This window comes from Gymnodraco acuticeps, unplaced genomic scaffold, assembly GCF_902827175.1.
Source record: "Gymnodraco acuticeps unplaced genomic scaffold, fGymAcu1.1, whole genome shotgun sequence".
Lineage (NCBI taxonomy): Eukaryota > Metazoa > Chordata > Actinopteri > Perciformes > Bathydraconidae > Gymnodraco > Gymnodraco acuticeps.
In genome coordinates this window covers 661422-678456 of record NW_022991435.1, presented here as the reverse complement: position 1 = coordinate 678456, position 17035 = coordinate 661422, and the positions used below count along the sequence as shown (strand labels likewise).

General features: G+C 43.6%; 1 protein-coding gene across 1 annotated transcript; it reads right to left on the bottom strand.

The window, feature by feature from the left end:
* Nucleotides 1–893: 893 nt before the first annotated feature.
* prss56 (serine protease 56) lies at nucleotides 894–8159 on the bottom strand. Its single transcript, XM_034196158.1, has 14 exons — nucleotides 7868–8159; nucleotides 6185–6343; nucleotides 5825–6079; nucleotides 4877–5066; nucleotides 4655–4763; nucleotides 4368–4524; nucleotides 4080–4222; nucleotides 3755–3914; nucleotides 3455–3643; nucleotides 3153–3344; nucleotides 2784–2983; nucleotides 1753–2314; nucleotides 1527–1633; nucleotides 894–1417 (listed from the first exon to the last, which is right to left on the bottom strand). Exons 1-14 carry the CDS (start codon nucleotides 7965–7967, stop codon nucleotides 1244–1246), a joined length of 2697 nt encoding a protein of 898 aa, XP_034052049.1. The 5' UTR covers nucleotides 7968–8159; the 3' UTR covers nucleotides 894–1243.
* Nucleotides 8160–17035: the final 8876 nt, after the last annotated feature.

Genomic DNA, 17035 nt, shown 5'->3' with positions numbered 1-17035 from the left:
AAAGTTAAAAATCAGTACAGAGGACAAGACAACAGGTGATAAATCTCTTCCTTTTACAGCTCTCCCTCTGTGATGAGTGGCCAGGCTCTGTTTCACTACAGTGCGTGTCACACAAATAGTTGTTACTGGCATGATTTGGCACAATTCACACGCACACATAAACACACCAGTTGATGTGTTGCAACAGGAGTATGTATGAGTGTTTACTCAGCTGTCCCACTTATTTCCCTGTATATCCCTCCTAGCATTTGGCAGAAAATTACCACAGATTAGTGGGCAAATATTAGTTGTGGAGGTACTTTGTTTTTATTCGACTCATTTAGCCAATCATCACTGCTGACAAACTCTGAGCCTCGGGAACCACTTTGCCAGTCGGACAAAACTCAACACACAGCAAACACACGGGGCTGTCTACGCTTCAAAGGTGTCACTTCCTTAAGCAACAGTTGTCTTCACTTGAAATGCTCGGACTCATGACAGACAATAAGAGACTTTAAAGGTCAGCCTAGTTCTGCGTCCAGTTACAATTCCCCATCCGGGAAATAACGAGTGAAGACAGGGAAGAGGTGAGAGGGTGCTGGTCACTGGCAGCTGCAGTGTTGATGGGAAAGCTTACCCTTAAAGAGTCGGAGGATTGAGGTCAATCTTGGGTCACGACAGTAACCAATCAGCCGCGGCACCTGTCTCTCAAGAGTGTGTTTGCGTGTCAGCAAACTGCCGTACACAGTGGCAAAATACTGAAGGATTAGTAGCATTGCTGTCAGTTTATTTGAATATCTAACGATCAACACTCAACATGCCATAGCAATAACAATTTTATTTATATATAGATTTTTACAAAAATACAAATGCTTTTCTTTGTACAAATAAATATAGTAAGAATCAGGTAAGAATACAAATAATATTTACAGTCTGTGTGCTTCACAAGAGGCTCAACCTTTGCAAAAGACAATATGAATAACTTATCACTTTGTACAGATTTATAAGTTAAACAACGCTGCATCTCCGACCACATACAAAAATCCTGTGGCATGATGGGTGGGCGACAGTGGGATTGATACATTCAAGTTTGTGTTTTCATTTAGAGCCAGGCTCTGAGAGAAGGAAAACAAATCAATGCTTTTCACAAAAGACAGAAGAAAGTTTGAGTGAGTGTGCATTTATGTGCGTCTCTCTGTCCCATGACGAGGCTTTTCTGGTGCAAACACGTCTCTGCGAGAGTCTTTGTGCTTTCATCGTCATCTCAGACTTTGAGTGCGTCCAGTGCTACAGAGATTATCCTTGGCACACTGCGGTAAAAGGACTCGTTCTCTAGGCCCACAAGACTGTAGAAGGTCAAAGGTCGTCCGCCCACTACTGCTCTGACCCGCGCCTGGTAAAGTCCTCGATCATTCTTGGAGCTCAGATCAACTAACACCTGAACGAAAAAGAGAGAGAGAGAGAAAAAAGGCGTACATTAGACACAATTCTCTTTATCAATTGCTTATTCACTTCTGTCAACTTCTCAATCTTAAATTATAGTTCACCTCTTGGAAGCTCATGCGGAGGTTTTTGCTCGGGATGCTTAAGACCCAGCTGTAGGAGTCTCTGACCTGGCTGACCTGCTGTGAGGTCTCTCTGACTCCAGGGCAAACTGCAGGAACAAACAAAAACATTTGATTTGAGAAAAACAACAACTTTTCTAGAACAAATGTTACACACATTGTTTTGTGAAGGTATTTAATGGAAGTCAGAACAAAGTGTGGTACATACTTTTCCCACTGGCCCCAGGTGTCTGCCTCTTCCGAAGGAGGCTCCGGTATATTCTGTGCAGACTTCGAGTCTTTCCTGCTTGCACAGCTTGTCTAGGGTCAGCGGTGGTCTCTGAGCGAGGAGCCCCCTCAGTGACCACAGACGTGGACTGCACAGGAAGTGGTAACGCTGAAGATTTCAATTCTGTTCCGTCTCCATTCTCAACAAAAGTAAAATCCTCCGACGTGACGCTCCAGTTTAAATCAGAAGAAGAGTCTTTATCTAGCAATGTTACACTTTGTGACTCATCTTCTGTCACTCCTTCATCTTGTGTCCTTACTTTCTGAATCTCATTCATCAGGGCTGTTAAAAGAGACCAAGGTTTCTGGGGTTCCTGTGAGGATGAGGAGGATGCTCCCGTGGAAGAAGACGTTGAATGGGGACTGTTGGGAGACTCCTCCTGGAGGTAGACTGTGTCCATGGACAGGATGGGAGGAGCAGCTCTGGATTCCAATTTTGAGCGCACGGCTGAGATAAAAGATTGAAATTCTGCCTCCAGCTGATGTACCGAGGAATCCTCTGTCTGGAGAGGACGAGCAAAAATAGAGATAGATATTAGGTGAAGCTTCATTAATTATAATTAATTTCCATGTCTAAATCAACAGCATCCTACATTCCCCCAATTGCCGTTGAAAGCAACTGTCAGCGTTGATTTTATTTAATTGATTCCTCCCAGTTAAATTATCAAAAAATATATTGATATTGCAAAGGTCTTTACTGAATCAATAAACATAAAATGTACCTCATTACTGATTCAGATGATTCTATAAAAGGTTGTATATAAGGATAACTGAATATTTGAAAAATGTATGAAATGTTTATAGATTTTCTTTGACATTTAAAGCTTTTATTGAGGTTCCCGAATGAAGCTTTGTGTGTCAAAACAAATGAAATTCTACAAAAGTATAACACTAATAATATAGCTGTATCTTTAACGACAATTACGCAGAACTACCAGGTTTAAATAGACAGAAATGTTGCCTGTAATATACCTGTAAGAAAAGGTTGTCCTCTTGTCGTTTTGGCGTGGAGGTGTCTGCTGATTTGTCATTTTGTTGTTTGTCCAGATCCTCAGCAATATTTCTCAGATATTTCTCCCAGTCGTCCACTGAGGGTCCCACCTCTCTGAATAAGGACGGAGGAACTGGAGAGGGACCCTGCTGTGTAGGCACCATAGCTCCACCTAGCTGTTCTGCAAGTAATAAAAACCATGTTAGAAACCTGACTTCAAAACCCAATGTCTTATTATATCAATGCACCTAAAGAGACTTTGTACAGTTGTATATGCATGGCTTCCTGTAAGATATTTATAGATTTTATTCTCAGATCAAATGGAATAAGACAATCTAAAAATGAAGTACCTTTAATCTGTGTGAGACGGGGGCTCAGGGCCAGGTCCCTTCGTTCTCTGGTGTGAATGAAGGCGGTGCTGTAGATGTGCTCCACCAGCTGAGGAAGAGTCTGGGTGAAGAAGGTCAAGTCCACTTTGTCCCGGATGTAGTCCTCTGCCCTCTGGAGCAAGTCTAGCAGGGTTTGTATGAACGAACGCAACTCTGGATGACAGAGAGGGAACAGATAAGAAAACTCAAAATCTGAGCAACATAAATAATAAGTGGTCTTATTCTTCATCCATCAAGCTGAGATTTTAAATTAGAGCACTTACGACATTTCTTAAAGCGGGTGAGGCACTTGTCCTCTGCCATCCGGCTGCAGGCGCTGGCTGACTGACCGGGGGGGCAGGTCAGGGTGTAGAAACGACAGATGGAGCTGAACTCCGACCGCTGTTCCTCCTCCGTCATTTCTGTTGTCTTCAGAAGCTCCTGGCAGGTCGGCTCCCTGCTTCCAAAGGACTCTAAAAATAATGCAAACATAGATTGTAGTATTGTAGATTAATTACATATTTTAATATTTAGATATCAGCTGTTTTAGCTTCTGTGGTGTTTTATAGTTGCATGAAACTCACTGTGTATCTCAGCCTGAATCCAGTCAGAGAAGGCAGACACCCGAGTGTAGACTCCAGGCTTGCCCTTCTCCCCACAGCCGTCTCCCCAGGAGGTAATGCCGAAGAGCTGGAACCGACCTGAGATTCGGTCCTGGTAGATCAAGGGGCCTCCAGAATCACCCTAAAGATGACAGAAAACCCCAAAACGTTATAGAAAATGATGGGTGTTGCTGAAACATATCAACAAACATAAATACCTAGGCACTGTTTTAAAGGTGTGTCAGTAGTTAAAGGGAACCCCCAACTATAACCTGAGAGATCACATAAGAAATGTTGGTCTGCCCACCTGACATGAGTCTATTCCTCCGGAGAGATAGCCAGCACACAGCATGGTATTTGTGACCAGTTCTTTGCCAAGGGCGCTCTTACAGGTGCTCTGAGGCAGCAGAGGCACCTTGGCCTCCATCACCACGTCAGCAGATGGACCATCTGTAGAGAAACACACAGAAATGTTATATGTTATATATATAAGTTTCAATATACAACAGCACTTTTAAGAAACCAAAACATATTTTAAACAAAAAACTAAGCTATACATATCATGAACTACCAGGTAATTGATGTCCTTACTCACCCTCATAGAGGGAGCCCCAGCCTGCCACCAGACACGCACTGCCAGTAGGGGGCTCCATGCCGGAGGGGAGACACACCGGGGTCACACGACCAGACAGGACGACTGGGGATGCCAGCTCCACTAGGGCTATATCGTTGTTAAATGTCTTTGGATTGAACTGTGGGAGGTGAAGAAAGATTGATTGAAGAAATGAAAGAATGACTGATCTGGTTGTTTAACCAGGGAGGTGTAATGGGAGAGGTAATACTCTATTATGCCTCTAATGCATCTTCACCTCGGATAGTTACCTTAGGATGAGGGATGATGCGGTTCACTTTGAGAACCTGCTCATCAGGGTCCGTCTTTGTGATGTCAAACTCCCCCACCACTGCAGTCCAGTAGCTCTCACTCCGGCTGCTACAGAGGTCAAAACAATAAGAGAACGTGGGAATGAGTGAGAGATAAACACTATGATAAACTCCAATCAAATATCTTATTATAGTTGCAGAGAAACAGTGATGCACACTTACCCAGCAAAACAGTGAGCTGCAGTGACCACCCAGGAGCTGTCCACCAGCACCCCCCCACACATCAAGCCACCATCTAGCTGGAGGTTGACCAGCCAGGGCCAGCTGCCTGGAGGAGCCGGCGAGCCCCCCACGATCCGGGAGCGAGGCTGTGTGATGTTCTGCACCGCGGACGACCTCTGACCACACACTGCTGCTGGGACAGAGACACAGAGGGTCACAAACTGAAGACACATCAGTTTTTTGTTTTTAACTTATTCTTTATTAGTTATTTCTCACATTCCCCCTACATCCAATAGTATTTCAATTTAGATGAACAATTTCTTTAACAAGGGGTCACAACATGTAAGGTCTCAAATCCCCCAAAACATCAACATGAGAATATAAAAAACAAAACGTTTGGAGTCAAATCAATAATAACACTGAGAACGTAAATAACACAGGTATAGCAAAAATAAAATAAAATAAAAGATGGGTTGTATACACTGTAAAGTCATCCTACATATTACAATAATACAGTCCAATATACTTAGGAAAAAATATCCATATACCAGGACATTTCAAAATAATATGGCTTCATTTTAAAGAAGCCATATTATATTATTTTGGGGTGTCACACAGTCCAGTTCCTTTTTTATCCAGCCTTTGTAATACTTCCATTATTATTATTATATTTCCTCCACCAATGGTGTCCATCTTTCTTTAAAAGTTTCCCTCTAAACATTTTTCCATTGTATACATATTTCTTAGAATTGCCATTAAGCAGAGGTGGGGGGATATTTTTTAAGCCATTTTATTGTAGTTGTTTTCTTCGCCGCTGTTAGTAATATTTGTAAGAAAAATCAGCTTTTTACAAAGACACATTGAATCACTTTGCGAATAAGCCTCACACTTGTAGTTTTCACAGACAAAGATCATCTGTATGAGGACATGACTGATGTATCCCCTCACCCTGTGCATGCGTCTGTGTGGCAGGCTCCAGGTTCTGCATGGTGTTCAGCAGGCTGCACTGGAGCACCCGGGCGCTGCAGCTCTCCCCCATGATCCTGATGCAGCTCTCTTTGTCCAGTTCACCAGCTGGGCAGCGATGCTGGTAGTATGCACAGGCCTGACTAAGAGCCCAACTCCGCTCAGCTTCATCTTGAAGCTTCTGCGCCTTACTGATGACATCACAGCTGGGCTCTGAAAGGGCATTGGCAGGAGACGCTGTTGGGGAGAGAAGGAGAGTTTACTAAGAAAGCATTCATTGGTTCAACATGGCTCAAGATGCTCACTGATTATAAGTGGAAGAAAGAGTCATATTTGACTTACAACAGGAGCCAGACAGCTGTCCACAGTCCTGAAACAAACAGGGAACACAGCCTCGGCAGCCTGCTTCCGCCCGACTTCTCTCAGATGATGCCCGGTCGAGAGTGGACAGGGCACTAGTCATGGCCGCCTCGAGAACCACAGTGCCTCGATCAGAGAGTGCTGCAGGAGAGGAAAGGGAGACACCGAAAAGAAAGAACAACATGTGAGACAAGCTGGCGGGAAGGAAGCGAAGCAAGTACGGCAAGATAGAGAAGAAGACAGGAGCCAGACTCATGTGTTGGTCAGGCTGATATGCCAATATATATATTATGTTATCAGCTTATATGTTGGCCAAGTGACAAATAGTTACAGTGAAATGACAAAGACACATTTGCGGTAATGCCTCAATTAAAGCAGTTCTGGACATTATCAGTGTAAATCTTGTTAGGGACTGTTTATCAAAACTTATTTAAAAACGTTTTATGAAAAATAATTGTTTGTTTATGCAATGGCTAGGCTCATTGCATAACGGACTGATACTACTTTCATACTTTTTTTTTGATAAATGCATGTTCATTGACTGAATTCTGACAAAATAGGAGGGACAACTTCATCGTTAACTGCAGACCAGCGTTTTCTGTGGGAACATTATGAGTCCACATCCGTTATGTGAGCATCAGTATTAACTGGTGGCGCTTTCTGGTATGTGTGCGAGGACCCCCCTTTCTCTCATGCTGCTCTTTGAGCTCATTGGCAGCGTGTTAGGGAAGCTAGCTCACGCTCAGCGCGCTGGTGAGGATTCAGCAGACTCACATCAATCGGGCCGCCGACCCTGCAGCCCCCCTCTGTGCCGCGCCACATCACAGGATAGGCTACTAACAACAACAATGCTGATTGAAGACTTAATTAGAAGGCCTGAGCTGGCAGAGGCTGGCGAGCAGGGACAGACCCTAGGGGCGGCTGGGACCCCGAGTCCCTTGTTCTAAACACTCTAAACACGTTTGTATGAAGGCTCTGCTGTACTCAGCACTTCAACCAGGGAAGGCCAGGGGTCCCCCACCAATGTGCTTTACTGCAGGATTAAAGTATTCATGCATAAAGCCTGACTGATAAAGTGCAGAATGAGATACAATTATAAATGTAGACTAATGACATACAAATACAGCTGATGATATTTCTGATCCTTGCAGCTTGAAGACAGTTTTTATGTTCTGAAATACATACTCAAATGTGTTGCATTACTTCTTTAGGGTTATAGGGTTAGCCACCTGCTGCTCCTCAGAAAAACACTAAACCATGAAATATTGTTAAATAATATCAGCAATAATTCAATTTAAATAACAGAGGCCTATAGCAAAACACAACATTCATTGATATATGTTGTGCCTCTTTGTACATCCTGTAAGTCAGCTGTAGTAATAGATATCGTTAGTATCACCAAGTTTTGCCTGCTTTACTCCCAGAGAGATACAACACTTTTGACGCATCACTAGTGTTTAATGTGCGGGGCTCTCAACATCATGCATTAATACAAATGGATCTGTCTATGGCATATATCCTACATAGCAATTGTTGATTAGTTATTTGCAGCCCTCAGGAGGTGTGGAACTGCTTAAATGCTTATTCAGATATCTACACTATAATCCCTTACAGGTCATGTTGTCACTACCTTTAAAATATACTGCAACATGAGAAACACCTTACCTTTGAGAGCGCTCTGAGGCATCCTGTAGACCTCTCGACCTGCCGGGGCTCCCAGCAAACAGTGGAGTCCCATCAGCAGCAGAGATATGAGCAGCAGCATGGTGTCAGAGCATCAGACCTCCACTCCACAGCGACAACAAGCAGACAGGCAGGAGAGGACGCAGAGCTGGTGGAGGTGAGGCGAGCCTGCAGGGTTTCCAGGTCCTTATTGTGAGGTTTCTCTTTGAAATCCTTCTCTGTCTCCCTCCTCCTGACTCTTTGGACTCTCTCCCACACTGTGGTGCAGGGCATCTGTCGGTAAGTTTACTTAGAGGAACAATAGGTGCCTGGAGTGGTCCCTGGTATATATAGAGTCCCCCAGGGGAACACCAGTAAGTGGGAGGGGGGACCGGACAGGAAAGAGAGGGAGGGAGGAGGGAGAGATGCTCCCATGGCCAATACACAAACAGATGAATTCATTAAGACTGTGACAGCAAATCGGGTGCAACTTGCCAAGGCTGGACATTACAAAGAGGTTTGGTTCTATGAAAAGAGACAGAGGGAGGGAGAGAGAGAGAGATGCAGATAGGGAGGGGGGGAGAGGAAGGGAAGGCAGAGTGATTGGCTGGGCGGCAGGAAAGGGGGTGTTGTTTGAATTAATTAATGTGAGAGCAAGAGGGAGAAAGATATGGGCTGATGTGACACTGGAATGGAGGAATGTAGATCAAGAGAGAGAGAAGTCTGTGAGCGTCTGAAGTGAAGAGTCACAGGGAAAAGAGGGAGGTTGAGTGACAGAGTGTGAGAGAGCGGGAGAGAGGGTGAGGGAAGTGTCTGCCATTCTGTGTGCCGCTCAAAGAGGGCTTTGTCCCCGGCGTCCCTCTGAGGATGCCCACATCAAAGCCGTCCATCGGGCATCACTTGGCCGCCGCCTCCATTGATCACTTACAGTCTTTTATCCCCCCCATTAAAATATTGTCAGTTCACATCACTTTTGTCTTTCTCTGCTGAACTCTGCTTTTGTTACATAAAGAAAAAATTACATATGAATATCATGTATTTTTAAGGTATACACTTTCAATTTAGAGCCATTCAGTGTCAACTTTTTGGTCTTGTCACTGCAACTGCTGGTACTCGAGTAAAACTGACATACTGATTTTCAGACAAAATGTTAGAACTCATGACATGATGATATGTTTGTAAATCTTTCCATCTGAAAAAGACTATGGTAGTAACTGTAGCTTGTCATCTTTTTAAAGCTCAAACAATAACATTATGTGAAAAACATGTTCATCTATAATAACTTATAATAAATTATGACCAAAAAAAACGTTTTTTAACAACAATTAAATTATTATTGTTAATTAATTACCAATGCCGAACCATAAGCCAGGATTCCTTATCATATATGGGCCATTCTGCATTAAAGAATATGTTATGGTTTTTTTATTCTAACACTGGTTTCAGAGGATGCAGGATGTGCCAGTACGTAATCTGTCAGATATGCAAGTTTGTTTTGTCAGACAAACTTTGTCAATATAACTCTGTATATCAAAGTATATCCAATATAATAAGAACACATTTCACTCTTCCACACCACAGAAGCAAGGCGTCATTTTCTTATTATTAGATTGTACTGCAGTTCACAGCATATAAGGGTTACAGTACACTTCCAGACTTTTGGATGGTTGAAATCTCTGCAGGGAGTGATCCAAATATAACACTGATATAAACTAAATGTTCTCTACATTCACAGGCATCAGACAGTGGCATGATCACAGTCTACATGCACACAGAAAGAAGTCTGTGCCGACCAGTCTCCCAATCGAGAAGCACAACTTGGAGCCAACTAACTGGCTGAACGACAAAAAGAGAGGCGGCTGAATCTAGCAGGGCATTACCAAAGAGAGCCGTGCACTGCTGCCACACCGACAGCATACAGTACGTGTTAGAGAGTGTGTGACTGAGTGTTGGTGTTTCACTCAAAGTGTGTGCTGCCAACACAAATGCTTTGATGGTGAAACAGATGAGGAAGAAACAAAAACAAGATTCAGAGCAAGAAGAAATATGGTGAGGAGTCAGAAGATAGAAACATGACATGTCTTCCTTTTGAAGCCATGCTTTCAGACGTTAGTTAGTGTGTGTGTGTGTGTGTGTGTGTGTGTGTGTGTGTGTGTGTGTGTGTGTGTGTGTGTGTGTGTGTGTGTGTGTGTGTGTGTGTGTGTGTGTGTGTGTGTGTGTGTGTGTGTGTTTTGTTGTGTGCATTGTGACCCAGCCCCCTCCATGCACCCGTGCGGCACAATGGCCTTGAGATCTGAGAGCAGGATCAGGCGGAGCGGAGCGGGAACGGCATGGGACAAACGGGCGGCACTCTTTCATTTCTTTGCCCCCTCAATCTGTTTGCCTTTGATGTCCTTTGATTAATTTGCCTTCTGCTCACTCTTCCTTCATCTATCCACCAAGCATGGAGCATTCTGTCCTCCTTTCTCCTCCTCCGCCTGCCTGCCCCTATCCCCACCAACGGTGATGTTGTAACTTATCCAACGATAAAATACTTTGAATGATGTAGCAACGTGATGCGATCAAGTAATCTCTTATTTGATTAGATCTCTGTCAGTATATTTAGGCGGCAAACTGTACAGATACTGTTCTTTTGTTATTGATGACAGTGTTTGTGTTTTTTCTCCTGATTGGTTGAGTTTTCCAAGGCACTTGTCCTTAATAAAGCAGTCAGATATGTACTCATGAGAGTGTCAATGGTAATGCCTCTACTCAGAATGAGGTTGAAGCTGCTTTTAGTACTGCGGCTATTAGGCGCGTTCACACCGGAGTACTTTTACCCCGTACTTTTCCCGTTTAGTTCCGTTAGTACCCCTGATGTCGCGTTCACACCAAAAAGAGTACTTAGTGCCGGAACTTTTACCCCCATTTTCAGTGCCTGCTAGAGAGGTGGTACCAAAAAAGTACCAATTTCTATTGGCTGGGCGAATTGCAAACCACACCCCGTAAAACTCGGTATTTCCTCCGCACACTGAGCTCTGATTGGTCAGCAGGCGTGGTGCTTTCGCTGAGTTGATCTCTTATCCTGGAACCTATCCGGCTTCGGAGCACATGCTAGGTTCCAGGATAAGTCACCATGGAGATCTAGCCCGCTAAAAAGTGAACCAGCTTCGTAGTACCGGAAATCCCAGAAGTTATCTTGCTAAACGAAAATCCTGCTTCGTAGTATACCCCCCTGGTCCCGACCAGGTTAGCCGCACAGCATAAGTTACCATGGAGATCTAGCCTGCTAAAAAGAGAACCAGCTTCGTAGGACCGGAAACCCAGAGTTTTCCCTGAAGTTAGTCGGCTAAGCGAAAATCCTACTTCGTAGTATACCCCCCAGCTACCTACTGGGAATCTGGTCTTCCGAAGAGGTACAGAGGAAGCTGGAGCACAATCGGCCATTGTTGTTGTTGTCGGTGTCAGCTGTGAGGGGTTTCCGCACGGTTTGTGTTTATGAAGCAGGCACGCAAACGGTTACGTCATGACGCAAACAATGACGCAATGACGCAGCACCAGTCGGACTCTGGGCAGTGTGAAAAGAGCTGGAGCTAAACCGAAGAACCGGTTCTGAACCTGAAAAGCTCTAGCACGGAGCTTGAACCGGAGTTGCGTTGGTGTGAATGAGGTATTAGTGCTATATAACTTTTACCCCCATGTTTAGTGCCTGCTAGAGAGGTGGTACCAAAAAAGTACCAATTTCTATTGGCTGGGCGAATTGCAAACCACGCCCCTAAAACTCTGAAAAGTGTTTTGAAGCCGCCATTAGCCGCTTTCACACCGCAGGACTTGCCGTACTTTAGTGCCGGCACTAAAGTACCACGGCACTGAATCCGCCAGGGGGCTAGTGCCAATCGCATTCACACCGCAGTACTTTCCCTGAGGCAAGATTACGCTGACGTCACTTCGTCTTCTTCTTCTCTGGGTTTACTGGCAGGCCGCAAAACCACTTCACGGCGAGTACAACAAAAAACGAGAGAAGAAGAACTACACGGGGGAGGGGGTATAAAGCCCACCCGCTGTATGAGGCGTTTGTTTACTGGTCTTTCGATCGTTACCACTCTTATTATTGTGGTCTTTAATTTTTTTATAGTCCTGTCTGAGTTTCTTTATTTTTACCCGGCATTCGTGTGCACTGTGCACGATTCCCAGCTCAAGTAGCTTTTGCGAACATCGCTCAAAACATTTGGAGTTGGGAACTGCTTTCTGTAGAAGCTGCTGCATCCCGTCCTCAGAGTAAATGGCCAGAAGCGCCGACACTTCCTCATCATTCCACCGCTCCGGTGTTGTAGTACGTGTGGTCATAACTGCTTTAAAGTACAAAAAAACTACTCGCTCAGGTGTGGATGTGGTTTTGTAGCGAGGAAAAAAATGGCTGCCTAATAAAAAAAAATCAGAGTCTAACGGGGCGTGGTTTGCAATTCGCCCAGCCAATAGAAATAGAATAGAAATTGGCACTCTTTTATCACCAGGTTCGTACCACCTCTCTAGCAGGGACTGAAAATGGCCAAAAGAGTTCCCGGCACTGAGTAGTCCCGGCGGTGTGAACGCGACATTATTGGTACTAACGGAACTAAAGAACCAAAGTACCAGGGAAAGTCCTGCGGTGTGAATGCGGCTATTGTATTTGCTGGCATTAGCATTATTAGCATTAGCATTAGCCCCGCGCACCAACGGAGAGAGAATAACTTATGGCAACACAAATAAAACTTGGGAGCGGTGGAGATGAGGAGGTGTCAGCGTTCTGGCGATTTACTCGGAAGGCTTCAGGAGAAGCTGCTGGGAGTCCCGGCAGCTTCTACTGAAGCCAGTCCCCAACTCCGGGGACTTCGGGCGGCAGTATACGCCGTAAAGTTGTTTGCGGCCTGCCAGTAAACCCAAAGCAGAAGAAGACGAAGTGATGTCAGCGGCTCATTTGCGTAATCTTCCCTCAGGGAAAAGTACTCCGGTGTGAACGCGATTGGTACTTAGTGCCCTGGGGTACTAAGTGCCGGCACTAAGTACGGCAAAGTAGCCTACTTGGTGTGAAAGCGGCTATTAGGCGTGTTCACACCGGAGTACTTTTCCCCCGTACTTTTCCCGTTTAGTTCCGTTAGTACCCCTGATGTCGCGTTCACACCAAAAAGAGTACTTAGTGCCGGGAACTTTTACCCCCATTTTCAGTGCCTGCTAGAGAGGTGGTACCAACAAATTACCAAATTCTATTGGCTGGGCGAATTGCAAACCACGCCCCGTAAAACTCGTAATAATAAGTGCCGGGGCACTAAGTACGGCAAAGTACTTGGTGTGAAAGCGGCTATTGTTTGACAGGTTTGAAGACATGTTTAGTGTTTGCACAAGAAAATAAATTCCATCGCTTAACAACGGTAAACAAAATTGTTTTAATGGTGGGGTAGGTAAGTTTGAGAAACCGGCTCGAGATACCCTTTTTGTTATATTCCATGGAATGCTCTTAACTACGGTGGCCCTGAAGTGCAAGACACTACAGCATTTCAGAAAACACCACAGCATTTCACAAAACACAACAGCATTTCACAAAACACCACAGCATTTCAGAAAACGCCACAGCATTTCAGAAAACACAACAGCATTTCAGAAAACACCACAGCATTTCACAAAACGCCACAGCATTTCACAAAACGCCACAGCATTTAAGAAAACACAACAGCATTTCACAAAACACAACAGAATTTCAGAAAAACACCACAGCATTTCACATTGGACGGAAAGGGTATTCCTTTAGGGAGAACACTTCTTGTTTGTGATTGGACAGAGCCAGTCAGAGAAGCAATGCTGTGATTGGTTGTTTTTGCTGCCAGTCAAGAAATGACGCTTCGTGATTGGTCAACACCCGACAGCGAAATATGTCCCAACACATCAGCCGTTAGCACACACTCAGAGCTCACAGCTACTCATATCTGTTCAGAAACTGGACAAAAGTTAAACATGTACAAACCACAGACTGTCTGTGTCATGGCGAATACAGTCGCTGCTTTATTTATGTCTGTATGACGTTGTTGTGAGTGTGGACGGAGCAGCTACAGGTTAGTTAGCCTGATGGATCCGATTCCATTCAGAAAACACGCATTTGAAAAGCTTTTCGCCTGCCGTCTTATCTGCAGACTTGTCAAAGCGTTAATTTATGGTTTTTTACTAATCGTTATCAGTATGTAGTTTCTTCGGCATCACTTTGAAACGTGTATTACAATTAAATCACGGTCAAATATGTTCATTTTGTTGTAGTTGGTATCTCCCATAGCTATAGGATTTACATGGAGATACGCCCCGCCCCCTCTCAGCGCCTTTGAATGACAGGAGCAAACACAGCTGACAGCCGCGGTGAAACTCGAGCGATTAGAGCGATGCGAATATTGGGTGGTCTACCATAGTATTTACATGGAGATAAGCCCCTTAAAAACCATGAATTAATAAAGCATTAATTATGTGTTTACTCCTGTCATTCAAACAAGACGCTGGAGAGGGGGCGGGCCGTATCTCCATGTAAATCCTATCGGAATCGGATCGATCAGGCTAAACTAACCTGTAGCTGCTCCGTCCACACTCACAACAACGTCATACAGACACAAATAAAGCAGCGACTGTATTCGCCATGACATAGACAGTCTGTGTTTTTTATATGTTGAACTTTTGTCCAGTTTCTGAACAGATATGAGGAGCTGTGAGCTCCGAGTGTGTGCTAACAGCTAACGGCTGACGTGTTGGGCCAATCACGAAGCGTCATTTCTTGACTGGCAGCAAAAACAACCAATCACAGCAGTGATATGGCTGGCTCTGTCCAATCACAAACAAGAAGTGTTCTCCCTAAGGAATACCCTTTCCGTCCAATGTGAAATGCTGTGGTGTTTTCTGAAATGCTGTTGTGTTTTGTGAAATGCTGTTGTGTTTTGTGAAATGCTGTTGTGTTTTGTGAAATGCTGTGGCGTTTTGTGAAATGCTGTGGCGTTTTGTGAAATGCTGTTGTGTTTTGTGAAATGCTGTGGTGTTTTCTGAAATGCTGTGGCGTTTTGTGAAATGCTGTGGTGTCTTGCACTTCAGGGCCACCGTACTTAACATCCCGATAGCAATGAATATGTTAAGTGCTTTGACAACAAATCCATTAAAAAAACGTCATCTGTGGAAGCCGTAGTACTGTAAAAAGCACGACCAATCATTTAGGCGCCCGGTTAAAATGATTGGATGGCCTACCTGCCTGTCAGCCTTCCATCTGTGCACAAACTTATCTTATGCCCTCATTGGTCATGTGCGCGTTTGTGTGTGTTGGAGGTGGGGCTCTGTAAGGAAGTGGCAGATTTTTTCCGGCTGTGTATTTTCAAATTCTAGCGCACTCAAGCTGGTTTCTCAAAAATTACCTACCTCACCTTTACATGTCTCAGTACAAACATTTAAACTTAACTCTAGATTAATTTGGCAACCTTTTTGGTAGGTGGGAGGAATTTAAAACGGGCAGTGACGATTAATGAGTAGCTCGTACTTTAGGCAATTTTGTTTTTGTTGCTTTATTAGTTAGGAGTTGTCTTCATTGTTTGTAAGACACACAAATACACATTAAGTTATTACTGTTTTTTTTTGTCAAATTGCTTTCAAAAATAAGATTGTAAGCAGGAAGATTTGTAAAATCATCTGAGAAGTGTGTTTGCGTTTGACACTGGACCAGCTTGGCGGCAGAAATTAATGTGAATGCACAATCATCTGCTGAACCGTCCAGAAGTGATTTACTGCAGGATGCTCATGCTCGTCCCTGACTGGCTGCTTGAGCAGGTTACATAAAGAAAACACACAATGCTCAGCATAAAATCACACCACAATGAGAACCTTAACAACAATCATGTTGAATAACACCCAGGTATTGTGTTCAGTTATGAAACCATTTCTCCTATTGTCTCAGGCAGAACACAATTGAAATCTAGGTCAGTGGGGTACGCAGCGGAGAAAAGGTTCCCAACATTTCAGCACAGACTTGAAGCCCTGACAATAGTCAAGCAGAAGCAGCTCGTCTGTACAGGCCTGTTTTGGGTCATTGTTAGACATGTTGTTAATTAGATCTATTATGACCTCAACAAGCACATTAACTGCCATTAAATGCACATCAACCACCAACTGTTCCATAATGATATATTCGCTTTATCTAAATGGAGTGAAAATTATGTGGTTGATTAAGTTGTATGGAAACACTGCTCTGATTCTTTTTCTATTAATAATTAAACTAAACACAACCTTTGTTTTATCACACAATGACAAATGTGTATTTGATAAAGGTGAATACATTAAATATAATTAATGGTTGCATTAAGAAATAAAGGGGTTTTATAATTTAATTTAATTCAAATTTGGTTTTGCTTATCAACAATTATGTATGAATAAAACTAGGGATCCTCTGTCTCCAAAACCCAGCCATAGCATGGGGTCGACCCCCTTCCCCCAATAAAGCTTTGATTGTCAGTGATACTGGGGGGCTGTTTCTTTGACATTTGAGGGCTTAAAACCTGCCCTTAATCCTGTTATCTGACCTCCCATCTTTTGCTCTTTTCACACTTTGATTGGTAGATGTGGATATACTTTACCTGCAGGTGAAGGGGAACAGGCTAACATGTCCATCTGGATGTGATGCTGCAGATTTTGCGCTGAACTCTTTGCACCTAAAACCACAATGAACAGAAAAAAAAACAGAATGAGCAAACCATATGTTTGTTGCATACAGCTGCACTTTATAGCAGGGCTGCAAAACACAAATATATACATCAACGACCAATGTTTTATTGATATAATAATGTGCTGGTTCAATCAAATGTTAAAAAAACAGTGTACATCCAAGTTTATCAAAGTCCAATGGGGATGCCATATAATGATTTTACGTTGAAAACTCAAACATATATATGATATAAAACTACTATGAAAAATTACTTCAACAATTATCAGAATAGATTCAGATTATTTCTCAGTCGATTGAATAATCTTTTAGTCAATTTACTATTATGTCTGTAGTAAGTGCAAACAATTTAACCAAGTTGGAAAAAACAACAACAATCCTGTCGATTCTACCACAGTATGTCAAGTTGTGTTTACCTTCTCATCTTCCATGAGCATACAACAACCTGCTCAACACTGACTAGCTCCAATCAATATTGTCCA

Bases quoted from the DNA above. Each gene is read 5' to 3' on its own strand.
- prss56 (XM_034196158.1), bottom strand. From the start codon at position 7,967: ATGCTGCTGCTCATATCTCTGCTGCTGATGGGACTCCACTGTTTGCTG. The intron at 6,344-7,867 runs GTAAGGTGTTTC...CCTCTCCTGCAG, and splicing joins GCCTCAGAGCGCTCTCAAAG to CACTCTCTGATCGAGGCACT. The intron at 6,080-6,184 runs GTAAGTCAAATA...TCTCCCCAACAG, and splicing joins ACAGCTGTCTGGCTCCTGTT to CGTCTCCTGCCAATGCCCTT.